We start from the raw sequence: 16,504 nt of genomic DNA, 5'->3' as shown, positions 1-16,504 counted from the left end.
AGCACGTCCCTACAAATAAATTGCCAAATTCATTTAACGTGCCTGGCTTTTGAGAGTTAAACTCTCTTCTTCATATCAGTGAAAAAGGAGCTCACTTATTTGATGGCTTTTATATTTATACATCCGAGTAGACCAAAACAATAACCACATTACTTAAGTTAACATATTAACAGTTTTAACTAAAAAATAATTCCTTTGAACATAAAATGAATATTCTAAACACATAGAACTTTTTTTTTTTTTTGCATACTACACTTTTTTTTAACAAATATTTTTTTGTTCTGACTTTATATACAAAAATATATAATCTATCTGGATAATCTATTAATAAATTCTGAAGAGCAATTTACAAAGTTCATGATAAACATTTACAGACAATCTTTTGGTTTATCCAAAGCTTACAGAGAGGAGAAACTCATGTCATTCACTTGCTTCTGTGTCCCTCTTCAGTCTGTATGAGAACAAGAGCTGATTTGTGTGTGCATGTGTGTGCAAACATGCACAATTAAGCAAAGTCATTCCAACGCTAATGAAGTACATATCTTCTACTTCAATTGCAGCCACAGTCTTCAACCACCATGTCAGCATGGTGTCGGAGGACCACCTCATCGTTCTCATAGTACAGCATGGACAGAGAACTCATCTTCACAGGCACACAGGAAGGGCAGACAATTTTCTCTGGTTGGTACAAACTCACCAAGCTCTGAAAAAGAGTGTGTGAGAGAGAGAGAGAATGAGAAATGTATTTCTGCTCAAAAGGTTTTTGAAAGGCAACAACTTTACGCAAATAATGTTGGATAATAGCAAAATTATTACATAAAAGCTTCTGATTTGGTCAGACTAAATGTGACCAACTCTGGGAAAAGGTGATTAAAGTCACCAGAAACAAAAAAAATGAGGTTTTAATGAATTATATTAGAGAAAACAATTTGTAATGCATCAGTCCAAACCTCATCCTTTTAAATGAAAAATGTTTTTAGTTTACAGACTGCCTATAGACCCACAACATGAAAAATCAGCCAAAATTTTGGATCTGCTGCTTTAGACACCTTTTCCCAGAGAGGATCACAAATGTCTATCAAGTAGGGGTGTGCATTGAAAAATGTTTTATTTCGTCTGTCAGGTCTTTTTCATTTTCTCTCATTTGTTTTGATTTGTTGTAAAAAGTTTCATTTCAGGTTGGCATGTTGTTGATAGCACTAATGAAAACTAGTGTATGTCATTGATGACATGACAAAAAGTCCAACATTTCGAAGTTTTTCAATCATTTTATTTTAAAGTGACTGAGGGAGTGCCCTTGAATTTCCTACCATTTCAGGTGAATGCGCATCCCTAACATCTGGTCTCTAACAGTGATCCATCTAGGTCACAAGTACCTGGCAGGATCTAAAAAAAAATAAATCTATTCCTTGTTCCTCACTCCCAGAGATAAGTGGTGGCTTTCCCAAGTTGGCTGGCTAATAAATGGTTCATGAAATTTTCCTCTGGGAACCCTTTTAAATCGAACCATTCTGGCACCTCTGGCACCTCTGGGATCCATCCAGTCTGCAGAACTAATACAAAAGGTATTCTCCCACCCCCACCCCATGGAGAACAGGTTGATCATGCCCAGACACCTTCCTTTCCATGTGGTGTTACAGAGTTAAGGATCTCGAATTGACAGCCAAACCTTCTGTTTTAAGCATCTCCTTGCATGTTTGTGAAGCACACAGGTACTAGAAATTCAAATGATAGTGTGTTCTAGAAGTTAGCAGGTCTCCGATTGCATGTTAAACCCCTAATTCTAGAAAGTTGCATGCCCAAATTTCCAACTAGTATGAAAATTTCTGCACACAACTTATAGAATAATAATGTCAGTTGTGCACATAACTTAATAGATGAATTAGATGCTAATTGATTTTAACAACCAATTATTGGCTATAATTAGTGTGAATTGGTGCTAATTGGGTGATATGCGTGTAACCGCCCTTAGTCGATATTCTATAAGTTGCGTACTCAAATTCCAGAGTGCACAACTCCATGGGGGGGGCGTAGACCTGGGAGGGGCATGGGTGGGTCAGAGCAGTTTATTAAAAATTTACTATACCACTTGAACTGACTTACAGAGTAAGCGATGCCTACAGTTAGGCATGTAAATGCAGACTGATGCTAGTGTTCCATAATGGCAGTTGCACAAGCAAGTGCTTTTATAAAATCTGCGTTTATCTTAGGATTCTATATAGCACGCCTAGCATTCCACCCTGAAATCCAAGCATATTCTGTAACAATGAGCATAACTTAATTGGCTTAAGAAGCTAATCAGCGTTGTTAACAGCACTTAAAAAGCAATAATGAGCATTAATTGGCAATATTTAGAATTTATGCGTATAACTTGCTAAGCCTAAATTCTAGTGGAGTGGAGGCGTGGCCTAGTAGTTAGAGCACCAGTCTTGCAATCCAGAGGTGGCTATTGGGGTTCAAATCCCACTGCTGCTCCTTGTGATCTTGGGCAAGTCACTTAACTCTCCATTGCCTCAGATACAAGCTTGGATTGTAATACCTCCTGGGAAAGAGAAATATCCAGTGTATCTGAATGTAACTCACCTTGAGCTACTACTGAAAAAGGTGTGAGCAAAAATCCCCCCCCCCCCCAAAAAAAAATACATGCAGACAAAAAGGGGCATAGTTATGGGCAGGAAAAGTGGCATTTCATGGTTGTTCCAAAATGTGTACACATTATTATAGAATATGGCCCAATGTACTTAAATCTACACGCCAGGATTTACACCATGTTTCATTGGTGTAAACAGAAGCACATAGTTTTAGGTGCTAGAATATCAATTAAGAGTAGGCGGCTGGGGAGGGTTGGCGGCGGGAGGGGTGTCGAGAGGGTCGGCGGCGGGGGGGGGGGGGTCAAAGTTGGCGGTGACGGCGCAGGGGGAGTTAAATGTGCCCCCTCACCTCGAGATCTGGACCCCCCTCCCACCGAAGTCTGGCTACGCCCCTGCTACAAACCCTATTTCATATAAAGGATTTGTTAAGATACATGTGAGACATCTTCAGGCTTATGATACCTTTCATTGGCTAGCATGAAACTCATTTTGAGGCATTCCAAGTTATACATTTTTGACACACAGTTCGCCTCCTTTCATCTGATCTTGAAGAACATTGGGCCCGATATTCAGACTATGATAGTTAACCGGGCTGACTCCCGCAGTTGGCGCTCAGCCCGAATATTCAGTGCTGGGCCATGTCCGGTTTCCGACATTGAATATCTGGGTGTTTTTTGGCCAGTTTCAATTTAACTGGCCATGCTGATATTCAGCACTAATTGGTTACGTTGAAACCGGCCAAAAATAGGCCTGCTGTTTTGGTGACCAAATTTGGCCACCACACTTAGCTGGTCATGTGTTGAATATTAGTGGATATTGCACGTTATAACCGGTTATATGCTGAGCACTAACTAGCAGTATTCAGCAGGAGATAACTGGCCAGTTAAGTGCCATTTAACCAGCCAGGAGCTGTTCCTGGCCAGTTAAATTGTTTTAAACATCTGACGGATTGTATTTAGATAATTCCTATGTAGTTTCTAATCAAAGGTTTCAGTCTACCTACCAAGGATCCAGTTTCAACAGTTAATATATACCCCCAAGTCCAACTCAAATCTCCCTAGCTCCCCTGTTTTCAAAATACTATATATTTATTCCGCTTAGAAAAGAAAATAGTAACAGATGGCTACAAAGAAGAGCAATTGGCCCTCCCAGTCTGCCCAGTTACTCCTGTCTCCTGCAGAGATATAGCCCAGATACCAGCTATACAGCATGACTATTTGTATTTATTTATTTATTTATTTATTTATTTATTTATCCATATTTAGGCCTTTATTTTAAAAAGTGTACTCACATGTAATTAGTGGTATTTACAAATCTAGATCATATATCCATGTAAATGGTAATTTCAGAAAGCTGGTAGTCAGTGCCGTAGCGAGGGTAGTTGACACCCGGGGCGGTTCGCCCCCACGGGTGCAGCATGGTGCACTCCCCCTCGGAGCACACACCCCCCCCCCCCCGGAGCGCACACCCCCTCCCCCGAGCGCATTCTTACCAAAGGGGACGGGCGGAAGGGCCGCTCCGCCCCGAGCGCATGTCGCTGGGAGCTGCGTCGGCTCCGCTGGTTATTATTTATTGCATTTGTATCCCACATTTTCTCATCTATTTGCGGGTTCCAGCAGAGCCGACAACCCCCCAGTGGCGTGCACCCGGGGCGGACCGCCCCACCGCTCCTCCCCTTCCTACGCCACTGCTGCTAGTTACACATAAAGATCCACACAATGCAGAGATTTCCAAGGCGGTGTAGCATGGGTGGGCCAAAAATCTATATGCGTATGCCCCATCTTACATAGCGAATATAAATCTATGGAAAAATTTTCCTGGCAGGTTTTGTACCAGCTCAGAACCACGCAGATTTTTAAAATGTGCTCCTTTCAGCCAGGCTTTGACAGAAGGAATTAAGGGAGTCATTCTCCTTAATCCCCTGTTGTTTATTTCTACCAAAAGAAAGAAAAAAGTAAAAACTGCAGCCTTACTACTTAATTGATGGCATTATCTCCCTGGTTCTATAAAAGTGGAATTAGAAAAGGTACAGAGAAGGGTGACAAAAATGATAAACAGGATGGGATGACTTCGCTATGAGGAAAAGCTAAAGCGGCTAGGGCTTTTCAGCTTGGAGAAAAGACGGCTGAGGGGATATATGATAGAGGTCTATAAAATAATGAGTGGAGTGGAACAGGGAGACGTGAATCGCTTGTTTGCTCTTTCCCTATCACGAAAGGTTAAAGCAGGTAGGGCTTTTCAGTTTGGAGAAGAGACAGCTGAGGGGAGATAATAGAGGTCTATAAAATAATGAGTGGAATGGGTCTTGTTTACTCTTTCCAAAAATACTAGGACTAGGGGGCACGCAATGGAGCTACAAAGTAATAAATTTAAAACAAATCAGAGAAAATATTTCTTCACTCAATGTGTAATTAAATTCTGGAATTTGTTGCCAGAGAATGTAGTAAAAGCCGTTAGCTTAGCGGGGTTTAAAAAAGGTTTGGCCAGATTCCTAAAAGAGAAATTCATAAGCCATTATTAAAATGGACTTGGGAAAAATTGACTGCTTATTTCTAGGATAAGCAGCATTTGGGATCTTGCCAGGAACTTGTAACCTGGATTGGCTACAGTTGGAAACAGGATGCTGGGCTTGATAGACCTTCAGTCTGTCCCAGTATGGCAATACTTATGTACTTATTATGTACTTATGTAGTAAAAAATTGTGTGCACCATTTAATAGAATAATGAGCCTATTACTGCAAATAATTGGCTTTTTAGCTAGCACTAATTAGATTTAATTGGGACTAATGCGTGTAAAGTTAAGTGCAAGATCCGCTCCTACAATTTACACGTGACTTGAAAAAGGGTGCACAGAAATGGCAGGGTCATGGGCGTTTCAGGGTGGATCAGGGCATGGTTTTGGGTTGCACAAGTAATTATAGAATAGTGGTGTTCCATGTGTAAACGTAGGTGTGGGCATTTGCACAATGTTTTCACTGGTACAAATGGTGACACCTACATTTACACGTAACTTCTCCGCTTAAGCGTTATTCTATAAACCATGCTGAACTTTAGGCGTGGCTTATAGAATAATTCTTAAATGTTTTTTTTCAGCACCAATATTTTTAGGCGCCATTTATAAAATTCATCTCTTATACGTATATGTTGGTAAAATGTGCAACCCACATGTGAAAATACCAGTACTAACACACTGAAGTTCCTAAATTGGTACTTTCATGTGTAAGTGGCAGAACTTTAATGTGGAAGAAGCAGAGTTGATGCTACTCTTTCTGCGCATATGTGTATTTCTTAAACAGCTGCGTCTGCTGACGTGCATTCACCTAAGCCTCTTGTAAATACAGGTGGTACTTTCATGTGTAAGTGGCAGACAGGGCCGGTCTTAAGGTGAGGCGACCGAGATGGCCGCATAGGGCCTCATGCCTGAGGTCGCCCCGCCCCGACCGCCCAAGCTCCAGTCCTCCCTCCCTCGGACGGTCCTCGACGGCGGCGTGGTGGGGGCGGTCCGCCCCGGATGTCAGTGGGTGGGGGGTGCCCCGCTCCCGCTGCTCCCACCCTGTCCTACCTTTAAAAAAAGAATTTGGAAGCGCCGGAGTGACAGGCAGTGCCTCGAGTCTGCCCTGCTACTAAAAATCTCTTCGATGTCATTGGGCCTTCTCACATTGAGTCCCACCCTCCTCTGAGGTAACTTCCAATTACCGCTGCCTGTCCCTCCGGCACTTCCAAATTCTTTTTTTAAAGGCAGTGAGGGTGGTGGGTGGCAGGAGAACGGAGCTGGTAGATGGGTCGGGGGGGGGACTCAGATGGGAGAAGGGTGTGTGGGGTGGGAGTTCTCAGGTGGGGGAAGGGTGGGGAGGGGGTTCTCAAATGGGAAGGAGACTACTACTACTACTTAACATTTCTAAAGCTGAGGTGGGGAGGGGGTTCACGGATGGGAGAAGGGGGTTCTTGGATGGTTGAAGGGGACGGGTGGGGAGGGGACTGGGGGTCTTGGATGGGAGAAGGGGACTGGGGAGGGAGTTATCGGATGGGAGAAGGGGACCGGTGGGGAGGGGACTGGGGTTCACAGATGGGAGAAGGGGACTGAGGTGGGGAGGGGGTTCACAGATAGGAGAAGGGGGTGGGGGGGTTCTTGGATGGTTGAAGGGGACGGGTGGGGAGGGGACTGTGGTTCTTGGATGGGAGAAGGGGACTGGGGAGGGGGTTCTCGGATGGGAGAAGGGGACTGGCACTGGGGTCTGAGAAGGGGCCATATGGGAAAATGGGGGCCATGCCTGGGGCTGGTGGGAAAATGGGGCATGCGTGGGTCAGGTGGAAGAATGGTTCTGAAAAGGGGGGCCCTAATACAAGGCATGTGGATGAAAGGGCTGGAACTGGGGGCTGAAAAGGAGGGTAGGTGGGATAAGGCGGCTGAGAGAGGGGCAGATCTTGGATGGGGGAGTGAGAGGGAGGGCAAACCCTGGATGGATGGGAGAGGGAGGGCAAATTGTGGATTGAAGGGGCAGAGAGAAAGGGCAGACAGTGGATGGAAGGGATAGAAAGGGCAGACAGTGAATGGATGGGGGAGAGAGAGGGCAGACAGGGGCAGATGGTGGATGGATCATGGAAGGGGCAGACATAAAGGGCAGATGTGGATGGAAGGAGCAGGGAGAGAGGGCAGACATTGGATGGAGGGAACAGCAGAGAGGGCAGACACTGGATGGCAGAGAGAGACCGAAGACAGATGCTGGATGGAAGGAAGACAGTGAAAAGAAGATGAGGAAAGCAGAAACCAGAGACAACAAACTGTAAATAAAATATATATTTTTATTTTTTTGCTCTAGGATAAAGTAGTATTGTAGATGTGTTAATAAATGTTTATAATAGAACATGTAAACAAGGTAATCTTTTTATTGGACTAATTTTAATACATTTTAGCTAACCTTCGGAGAACAAAACCCCTTTCCTCAGGTCAGGATAGGATACTGTAACAACACTATACTATATTGACCTGAGGAAGGATGTTTTGGCCTCTGAAAGGTAAATCTATTAGTCCAATAAAATGGTATTATTTTATGTTCTATATTTGTTTTATTTCTATTTGTTAATTTGTAAAGTGGTGATCGGTATTTGTTAGGTTTTTTTTTCAAATTTACATCTGCTGTCTTTATATTTTGCACAGTACTAGGGGACATTTTCTGTTTCTGTGGTGTCGCATTGTATGCAGAGTCTAGTATCTTGGGGGTTCAGTTTAATTTTTGTCTAAATAGAAAGTTTAAATATTACTACTTATTCTATAGTGGATTAGGGTGTATCTGTGTTTGTGAAAAAGACATGGCTTTCAGTTGGCACTGACTGTGCAGGATCGACGATCTGTACTATTCTGCCTGGTTTCATTTTACAATAGGTGAATTGATGTTCTAGTGCTCACTGTAGTGTTTTAAGATGTTGTCCTTTTCTTTGTGTGATTCGTAGAAATGACTGCTTATGGTATGGTAGAATTGCTCTATAGGTCCTGAGTGTTTTGTATTCTCAGCATACCTAGTACTGGATTTTGGAGGGGGTGTTAAAAAATGACCGGGAGGGAGGGGGGGCCTTGGAGCTGGGAGCCCTAGGGGGGGAAGCCCTGGAGCTGGGGGCCTTGGAGCTCGGAGGGAGCGGCCCGGGAGCTCGGAGGGAGGGGTGGCCGGCCCTGGAGCTAGGGTGGGGGTGGGGCTAGGGTAGGGGTGGAGCTAGGTGGGGCGGAGTTAGGATGGGGGCAGGGCTAGGGTGGGGCCCCATCAAATTGGTCTGCAGAGGGCCCCGCACTTGCTAAGACCGGCCCTGGTGGCAGAACTTTAATGTGGAAGAAGCAGAGTTGATGCTACTCTTTCTGCGCATATGTGTATTTCTTAAACAGCTGCGTCTGCTGACGTGCATTCACCTGAGCCTCTTGTAAATACAGGTGGAACTCAGCACTTCCTGACATGGACATCTCAAATTCTGATCTCTACAACCTACCTAAAAGGCCTTAGTCTCACATTTCCAGCACAAAAATAAATGATCAGTAAGGCAAAGATAAAACATTCAAACAAAGGCATACCAAACCTAGTCTGTATACAATTATCATCTCGTCACCACCCACTCCCTAAAAAAAGCAACCTTATCCAAGCATCCAGAATCCAAATAGCAAATATAGCCATGTTCAAAACTGCAAAATGTCTCTCTTTCTTTTTTTTTTTTGCGGCCATTAAATATAGGGGGGAGCACCTATAATGTTTTTTTAAACATTAATTGTTGGTGGCTACATTATCCCTCAATATTCAGTGCCAGGCCATGTCCAGGTACCGGCACTGAATATCAGGGGATGATGGGTACCGGTACTTATGTGGTCAGGGCCCGCTTAACCTTTTTTTTTTTAAAGAGCCCCTGAGTCCCCTCCCACCCACCCTCAACAATGCTCCCTCTTTCCCTCCCCCTCCCCCTCCCCCAGTCAGCAGAAAGAACCCCCTCCAGCAAGAACCCCCCCCCCCACCCTCACAGCCATCCAAGTAGGCTCTCCACCGGGCCTACCTAAATCCCTAGTGGTCTAATGGGGTCATTGGGGCAGTAGCGCAGTCCCCTCACTCCTGCCCCTTGCAGCACCTCTCCAAAATGGCTGCCACGGGGCTCTTTTTATTTTAAACAACAAAAAAAAGCTTTGCAAGTGCCAGCCGGATATTCAGTGTCTGCACTCACATAGCTATGCAGCCTTATTTAGGACAGCTTTTCAGCTGTCCTAAATTAAGCTGCTTAGCTATGCAGGTGCCGGCACTGAATATTGCCAGCACCCATATAAACTCGGGCTCATCCCTAGTGCTGCCCCTGACCTGCCCACTTTTTGTTTCTCAGAGGCTCTGAATAATGAAGGTTTGTATTGCAAAAATTTTGTTTTGTTTTTTAATTCAGGGTAGGGGAAGGTAATTTAATTTGTGCTGTATGTTGTATTTGTATCCCACATTTTCCCACCTATTTGCAAATGAAAAATATATTAAAAAGCTACAAAAATGCCAGTGTCTGGCCCAGCCCCTCCTCCCATCTTTCTGATCAAACTGTCCATGGGTGGGACCAGATGTCCTTCCCCATCCCCCTCATCCTACCCCATGGTGTCCAAATGGGACAAAAAAGACCCCCAGTCACTTCTGCCCTGCTGATGCTTTACTCCAAAATTGTGCCAGACCCTACCATACTGGAGTACTGTGTCAGACAGGAACAACTGAGGGTCAGTCCTGCACCATTTGGGCTTTATGGACTTGGGAAGTTTTGCAGTGATGGCATTAATTTATGTAAAAAAAAGAAACAACATGCCATTTATTAACCCTTGGAGTTGGGACTGCCTTACTTATGACTCCCTGTCCCTTTCCTTCCTTCACTTTAATCAACTGGAAGTAAATAGTAGGCTGCAGCTTTGTTTATTAACAGTTCTATGGAAATTATAAAAAAAATTCCAAACAGTAACACCCTGAGCTACACTTAAATATTGAGACACCCCCCACCCCAGCTACTCGCCTTATCAGCAAAGTAGCAAGTCCGTCAAACACTCGATCTGTGACGATCTCCACTCTGCCAGCCCCTTTGACAGCTGGAGCCCTGGAGTAGGTATGAACCTCCATGTTTGTTAACCGGGTCCTGAGAACCCCCCACTGATAATCAAATTGTGAACCCTGCTTTTGTTATTGGCTCATCCCCCATGAGCAACAACCCCTGTAACTCAGGTGTCCACCCACTGACACAACCATAATGACAACCCCAAACATTGTCACACCCTTACAACAGGAGAACAATCCCAAGCCAAGACAACATAAGGGTGGGCGGGAGGGTAAGTTGCCTCTGAGGAATGGAAAACAAAAGTGAGGACGTTATAATGCCTTAGTATTGGTCCATGGTGCGACCGAATCTTGAATATTGTGTTCAATTCTGGTCGCCACATCTCAAAAAAGATATAGTGAAATTAGAAAAGGTACAGAGAAGGGCAACAAAAATGATAAAGGGGATGGGACGACTTCCCTATGAGGAAAGGCTTTATTTATTTTTTGTCTATTAGATTGTAAGCTCTTTGAGTAGGGACTGTCTTTCTTCTATGTTTGTGCAGCGCTGCGTATGCCTTGTAGCGCTATAGAAATGCTAAATAGTAGTAGTAGTAGTAGTAGTAGTAAGTGTCTAGGGCTCTTCAGCTTGGAGAAGAGACGGCTGAGGGGAGATATGATAGACGTCTATAAAATAATGAGTGGAGTGGAACGGGTAGATGTGAATTTTTTGTTTACTCTTTCCAAAAATACTAGGACTAGGGGACACGCGATGAAGCTATGGAGAAAATGTTTCTTCACTCAACGTATAATTAAACTCTGGAATTCGTTGCCAGAGAATGTGGTAAAGGCGGTTAGCTTAGCGGGGTTTAAAAAGGGTCTGGATGGCTTCCTAAAGGATAAGTCCATAGACCATTAATAAATTGACTTGGGAAAATCCACTGCTTATTTCTGGGATAAGCATCATAGAATGTATTGAGCTTTTCTGGGATTTTGCCAGGTATTTGAGATCTGGACTGGCCACTGTTGGAAACAGGATACTGGGCTTGATGGACCTTTGGTCTGTCCCAATGTGGCAATACTTATGTACTTATGTACTTATGAAAAGGAAACCTTGAGCCTCAGAGAGGCTGCTTTAGGGGTCCTTTTACTAAGCTACGGTAAAAAGTGGCCTGTGGTAGTGTAGGTGCGTTTACTGAGCGTGCACCAGGCCAATTTTTACCGCATCTACAAAAATGGCTTTTCTTTAAATGGCACAGAAACAAACCAGCATGCACCCAAAACAGGACTGAACCCTTAATGTCACCCATTGTACTAGCGGTAAAGGCTGATGCACTACACACGTGGTGACCGGTCAGCGCGCGCCAAGTGCTGATTATTGCACACAGGAGGAAATAAAGAAATAATTCATCCACACATTATAGGCGCACGCCAAATCTGAAATTACCGCCAGGAGGGAGTGCTGGCTTGGCGGTAGTCTCATTTGGGTGCGCACTGCACACGCATAGAACCTACCGCGACTTAGTAAAAGGGCCCCTTAAATACTCCTGCTGACACCCCCATCTGACGGTTCATGCTGCCCAATGGAATTGCACAGACCTGCTGATACACCAGATTTTTATGTGAAAGTTTCCGGAATGCTCACCAGCAGTCTGTATGACCTGTGAAGGAAAATATAAATACACAGATCCCCCCCCCCCCCCCCCCTCTTCACAGGTCATACAGGCTGCTGGTGAGCATTCCGGAAACTTTCACATAAGAAGACTCTAGTGTATTAGTGGCTCAGTGCAATCCCATGAGCAGGAACAGAATTAAGAAACTTTCACAGTTATCTCCCAACCTTGAGAAAGCCAGACTTACATGTGCCATTATATTACAACGTGTCTTATTATGGAAATGGAGAGCACCAATTCAGTTTAAAGATTCCAGTGATCCCCTACAGTTAGTGCGGTCCTAGAGCTCCATCTCAAGGGTGGGGGGATCCTAATTTTACCCCATGTGCATGCATGAAATTGTAGAGCTGCTTTTCTTCAGCCTTGCACGCACAGGAGGATTGAAAAAGGAGAGGCTTAACTTATCCCTGTGGATATGGTTGAATCAGCTCAGGGAGTTCAACTTTACTACAGAGAACCTCAGCAGTTAACGTTATATCAATATTCGGGATTAAATCTCTCCCTTATAAAAGATTATGAGAACACTTCACTTGTGTTTCAGTTTTTTCTTAAAAAGGAGAGGCTTAATTTATCGCTGCGAATATGGCTGAATCAGCTCAGGGAGTTCAACTTTACTACAGAGAACCTCAGCAGTTAACGTTATATCAATATTCGGGATTAAATCTCTCCCTTATAAAAGATTATGAGAACACTTCACTTGTGTTTCAATTTTTTTTAGAAAAGGACAAGAGAGTAGAGATGCAAAGGCATCAGGGTGTCATAATTTATTAAGACAGGCATCAGGTGTTGAATTCGGAATAAAGATCTTTGGGCCAGCAATGTGGTTTTTAAACCAATTCTAGCCAGTCTAGCAAGCAAGTAGTAAAACAAGACATGCACTGATGTCAGCTAAACGCGCTGTGAATGGCTGAGAGAGACCTGGAGGGGCATAATCGAAAAGGACGTCCAACTAGTTTTGATTCGGGCGTCCTTGCACGTCCCGATCCCCGATTCTCTCTCCCGCTCTCTCCCTCTGCTGCACAAAATGCCCAACAATTTATTGATGGCTATTGGCATGCACAGCATAACGCTTGGCTGCTCTGTGAATGCTCAGCTGGCCGACTGGCTTCCCCTCCTTAGGAAGGAAATCGTGTGCAAATGAGCTATCAGCAAGCAGCTCATTTGCATACGATTTCCTTCATGCATGCTTGTTTTTTACCGATTCGCTGAGGGATCGGTAAGGGAAGGGCTCTTTCCGTGGAGTTAGAGCATCTGGCTCTTTGTCCCTTCCAGGACACCTTACCTGCATATATGCATGATTGGTTGGGTTGAAAGACTCATCCACTGGAGCTGGACAGATCCCCTCACATCTGTAGGCATTGTATCTTTTGGGGTAGACAATCCAGCTGCCCCAGCCTATATGTTCAAAGTCCACCAACATGTCCACCTTCCTGCACAGTGGCTTGCCTTCCTCTGTTAATCTGGAGGGGGGGTTCCCCATTTTAATGCGATGCCTTTCCTTTCTGTTCCTTCTATGCCTGCGGTTTCCCATGACGTCTGCAACGTCTGAAAGGACATACTTGGACCTCTGAGCCTCCTTGATCAACCTTGGCCCTCCAGAAGAGGGGCCTGAAGGTTTGTCTTTTGAGAAGATAACCAGCATGACCCTGTCCATAGTGTTATGAGGCACCGGAGTGGAGTCACTCTCTTGCTCCGTTTCTTTGCACTCTTCCGTCAGCCCCCCAGAGTTGCTGTTGGGTTCAGCTGTCTCTTCCTGGGCATCATCGAGCAAATAGTGAATCTGGGAATATTCTGTGCCATGGAGGGGAGTGCCTTGATGGATCCATTGCTTGAGCATCTGAGTAACATTAAACACTTTCCAGGAGGAGCCAGGGCGAATGGAAGGATTAGTGCTGAAGGTGCCTAGGTAACGTTTTTCCTGACAGCTCTGATTCTCCTCACATTTCCGATCGTGGCTGTGGTAGATCTCCACAGTCACATTCTTGGACTGGGAGAAAGAAGGCAGGCGGACCCGGAGCTCTGCCAGCTGTACTTCATAATTCCCAGAGACAGAGGACAGGTCAAAGGAGAGAGTCCAGCGGTTGGCCACTTCCAGGCAATCTGGAAAATAACAGAAAGACACTCAGCCCCATTCTGATGAATTTTTATGAGAGCTTCAGGCCATGTGTACCCTTACGCAAAATAAAATGCTTAACTATGTTAAAAGGCTATGATTGCCTTCTCTTCTACATTATATCAGCTGTTTGAAAGAAAGAATCCCCCCCCCCCCCCCCCCCCAAAGTGCTTGTTCTTGCCAGATGTCAAAACATTGAGGATGTGGATTGAGTCTCTATGCAGGCTTTGCTCTACAGACGTCTCAGCTCCAATCCACAAAACTAATGAAGAAATAAGTATTGTAGCACCCCGGGTCCCACAGGGAAGGGTCTCATAGGACATCATCTATCAGTGGAACACAAACAAGACTTCCATTCCCCAAATGCACAGCATGAAACTACATTTCAAAGTGCATCATTATATTCTAAAATTGTAAGCTGGTGTTTCAAGACAACTAAACATCCCACAGCAACCTCCTAAAACTTAAAAACTATAAATTAGAATGAAAGCAATACTTAAGTCACAGAAAACAAGAAGGCAGATGATCCGCAAAATCCAACGTGGAAGCAAACAAAAGAGCAGATCACTAGGTGGTATTAATAAGACTTTATTGGAGAAATAATCGCCCGACACAGACTGTGTTTCGCCCACAAGGGCTGCGTCAGGGGCTCTAAAATAACAAACAGTAATAAAATAAATGAATCAACAACATATATAATACCACTCATAATATATATAGAAAAATAAATAAAGAACTTAAGAAAGAAAGTTAAGAAAAAATAATTAAGAAAAAAGAAAGAAATACATAGGATACCATGACATGTGCAATAACAAAATCTCAAATAAATACATCTAAATATTCACTACAAAATACATAATCATAATTAATAAATACAAATTATATAACCAAAAGAAGACTACTCAATATTAAAACAATAATCCTCCTAGTAAAATGATCACATATTCAAATTGTATATCCATAAATGTAAAAGATAGCATAATGACCATATACAAGCGATCATATATTACAGCATAGCGTAATAAAAATAGCAAAATTACAACATGTAATAAAAGATATTGGACAATCTTCTAAACTAGTATAGAAGACAGTAACGTTATCCATAAATATAAAGGACAGCCTAATAAACATATACAAGCGATCATATACTACAGCATAACGCAATAAAAGTATCACAATTTAAACAAATTTTGCCAAATAATAAAAGATGTTGGACATTCTTCTAATCTAATATAGAATACCACTAGTGATCTGCTCTTTTGTTTGCTTCCATACTTAAGTCACATCCTCGTACTGCAACATGTCCTTTTATGAACCTCAATCATATGGAAAAGAATCATTTTAGCTGACCAATAATTTGAAGTTTATTGCCGTAGGGTCCTTCCCCCATTTCTCTAGAACCTTCAAGACATTTTATCCCAAAATGTATTTACATAAAGAATTTTTTAAAACCCCCATAAAGTTATATCTGCAGCCAATTCCTGATAAAAACCAGTGGAACAGATACCAGCTTCAGAAGAGAAATCAGCCATTTCCCCAGGTACAAAAAAAATTCCTTAGATTGTGAGCCCTCTAGGGACAGAGAAAGTACCTGAATATAATGTGTACAGCGCTGCGTACATCTAGTAACACTATAGAAATGATTAGTAGTAGTAGTAGCCCTACGGTTCCTCTCTGTACAATCATTAGGCATCTACTGTTAAGGTAATGGCGAGTTCTTACTTTTGGCAAAGAGGCTGAGGACGGTGTCGGCCTCCTGCAGCACCGGATGCTCCAGCAGCGCTAAGCCCGAATGGTTGCCCATAGTGAAGGATTTGTACAGCTGCATCATATACAGAGGGTATCTGAGAGCCTGCTGGGCATGCCGGATCCCATACACTGTAGCTACAGACTTCAGCCTTTGGTTGGATGCTGGGGACCCTTTCCCGACTTGCACCAAATGAGTTGGCTTACAGGGACCTTCTTGTATCCAGAGGAGAAGGCACAAGGAGAGCAGCTCCAGAGCTGCTGTGGAGCTGTGGGATCCCATTTCAGTGGAAGTTGACCCGCTTCTGTCTTCAGGTTGAAGTAGCCCTGCTGTATTCCTAGCCCTTTCCCTTTCTCCCTCCCTCTCTCTCTGGGGCAGGCCTCTATATAGCTCTGAGGATCCCCCCTCCCTTTGATCAGGGAGCCTTTGATCAAAGACTTTCCATCAAAAGGTCAGAGCTGGCAAGTTCATTGTCTCCTTAACGAGCGCCTATTCTTATGCATTAGCCAGGGTTTAGGAAGTGATCTGGTGTAACAGGGTCGCTCCCCTATGCTTATCTTGTCAAAAAAGAGAGGAGGTTACTATTCTACATCCCTGAAAGCCAGGATTCTATTATAGAGTGATTTGTTCCTGGCGTCTCTTATCTTGCCTATCATTTAGGGGGAATTAAGATAAAACAGATTGGGTGTATTAGAAATACTCTGCGAGGCATAGGGGAACAGGTCCATAGTCAGCCCTTCCACTTCCCCTTACTTGTGCATAGTACTTTGTTAATATTACCAGGTTTATACTCCGATTTTGCAGGACGATGGAGAAATATTTTCTTTAATAGGCTGTCTCTCTTCTAAAGTGCTGCTTCA

General features: G+C 43.8%; 1 protein-coding gene across 1 annotated transcript; it reads right to left on the bottom strand.

Moving 5' to 3' along the window:
* Positions 1–550: 550 nt before the first annotated feature.
* Positions 551–15,926, bottom strand: LOC115469726 (nodal homolog 2-A-like). Its single transcript, XM_030202515.1, has 3 exons — positions 15,620–15,926; positions 13,067–13,884; positions 551–703 (listed from the first exon to the last, which is right to left on the bottom strand). Exons 1-3 carry the CDS (start codon positions 15,924–15,926, stop codon positions 551–553), a joined length of 1,278 nt encoding a protein of 425 aa, XP_030058375.1.
* Positions 15,927–16,504: the final 578 nt, after the last annotated feature.

This window comes from Microcaecilia unicolor, chromosome 4 (genome assembly GCF_901765095.1).
Source record: "Microcaecilia unicolor chromosome 4, aMicUni1.1, whole genome shotgun sequence".
NCBI classification, from domain to species: Eukaryota; Metazoa; Chordata; class Amphibia; order Gymnophiona; family Siphonopidae; genus Microcaecilia; species Microcaecilia unicolor.
Note: the sequence above shows the minus strand (reverse complement) of the source record. Positions and strands in the feature narration are given on the sequence as shown.

Excerpts from the sequence above, each read along its gene's own strand:
- LOC115469726 (XM_030202515.1), bottom strand. The coding sequence starts at position 15,926 with ATGGGATCCCACAGCTCCACAGCAGCTCTGGAGCTGCTCTCCTTGTGC. Across the intron at positions 13,885-15,619 it reads CCTCAGCCTCTTTGCCAAAA|ATTGCCTGGAAGTGGCCAAC; the intron begins GTAAGAACTCGC and ends GTTATTTTCCAG. Across the intron at positions 704-13,066 it reads CCAATCATGCATATATGCAG|AGCTTGGTGAGTTTGTACCA; the intron begins GTAAGGTGTCCT and ends ACTCTTTTTCAG.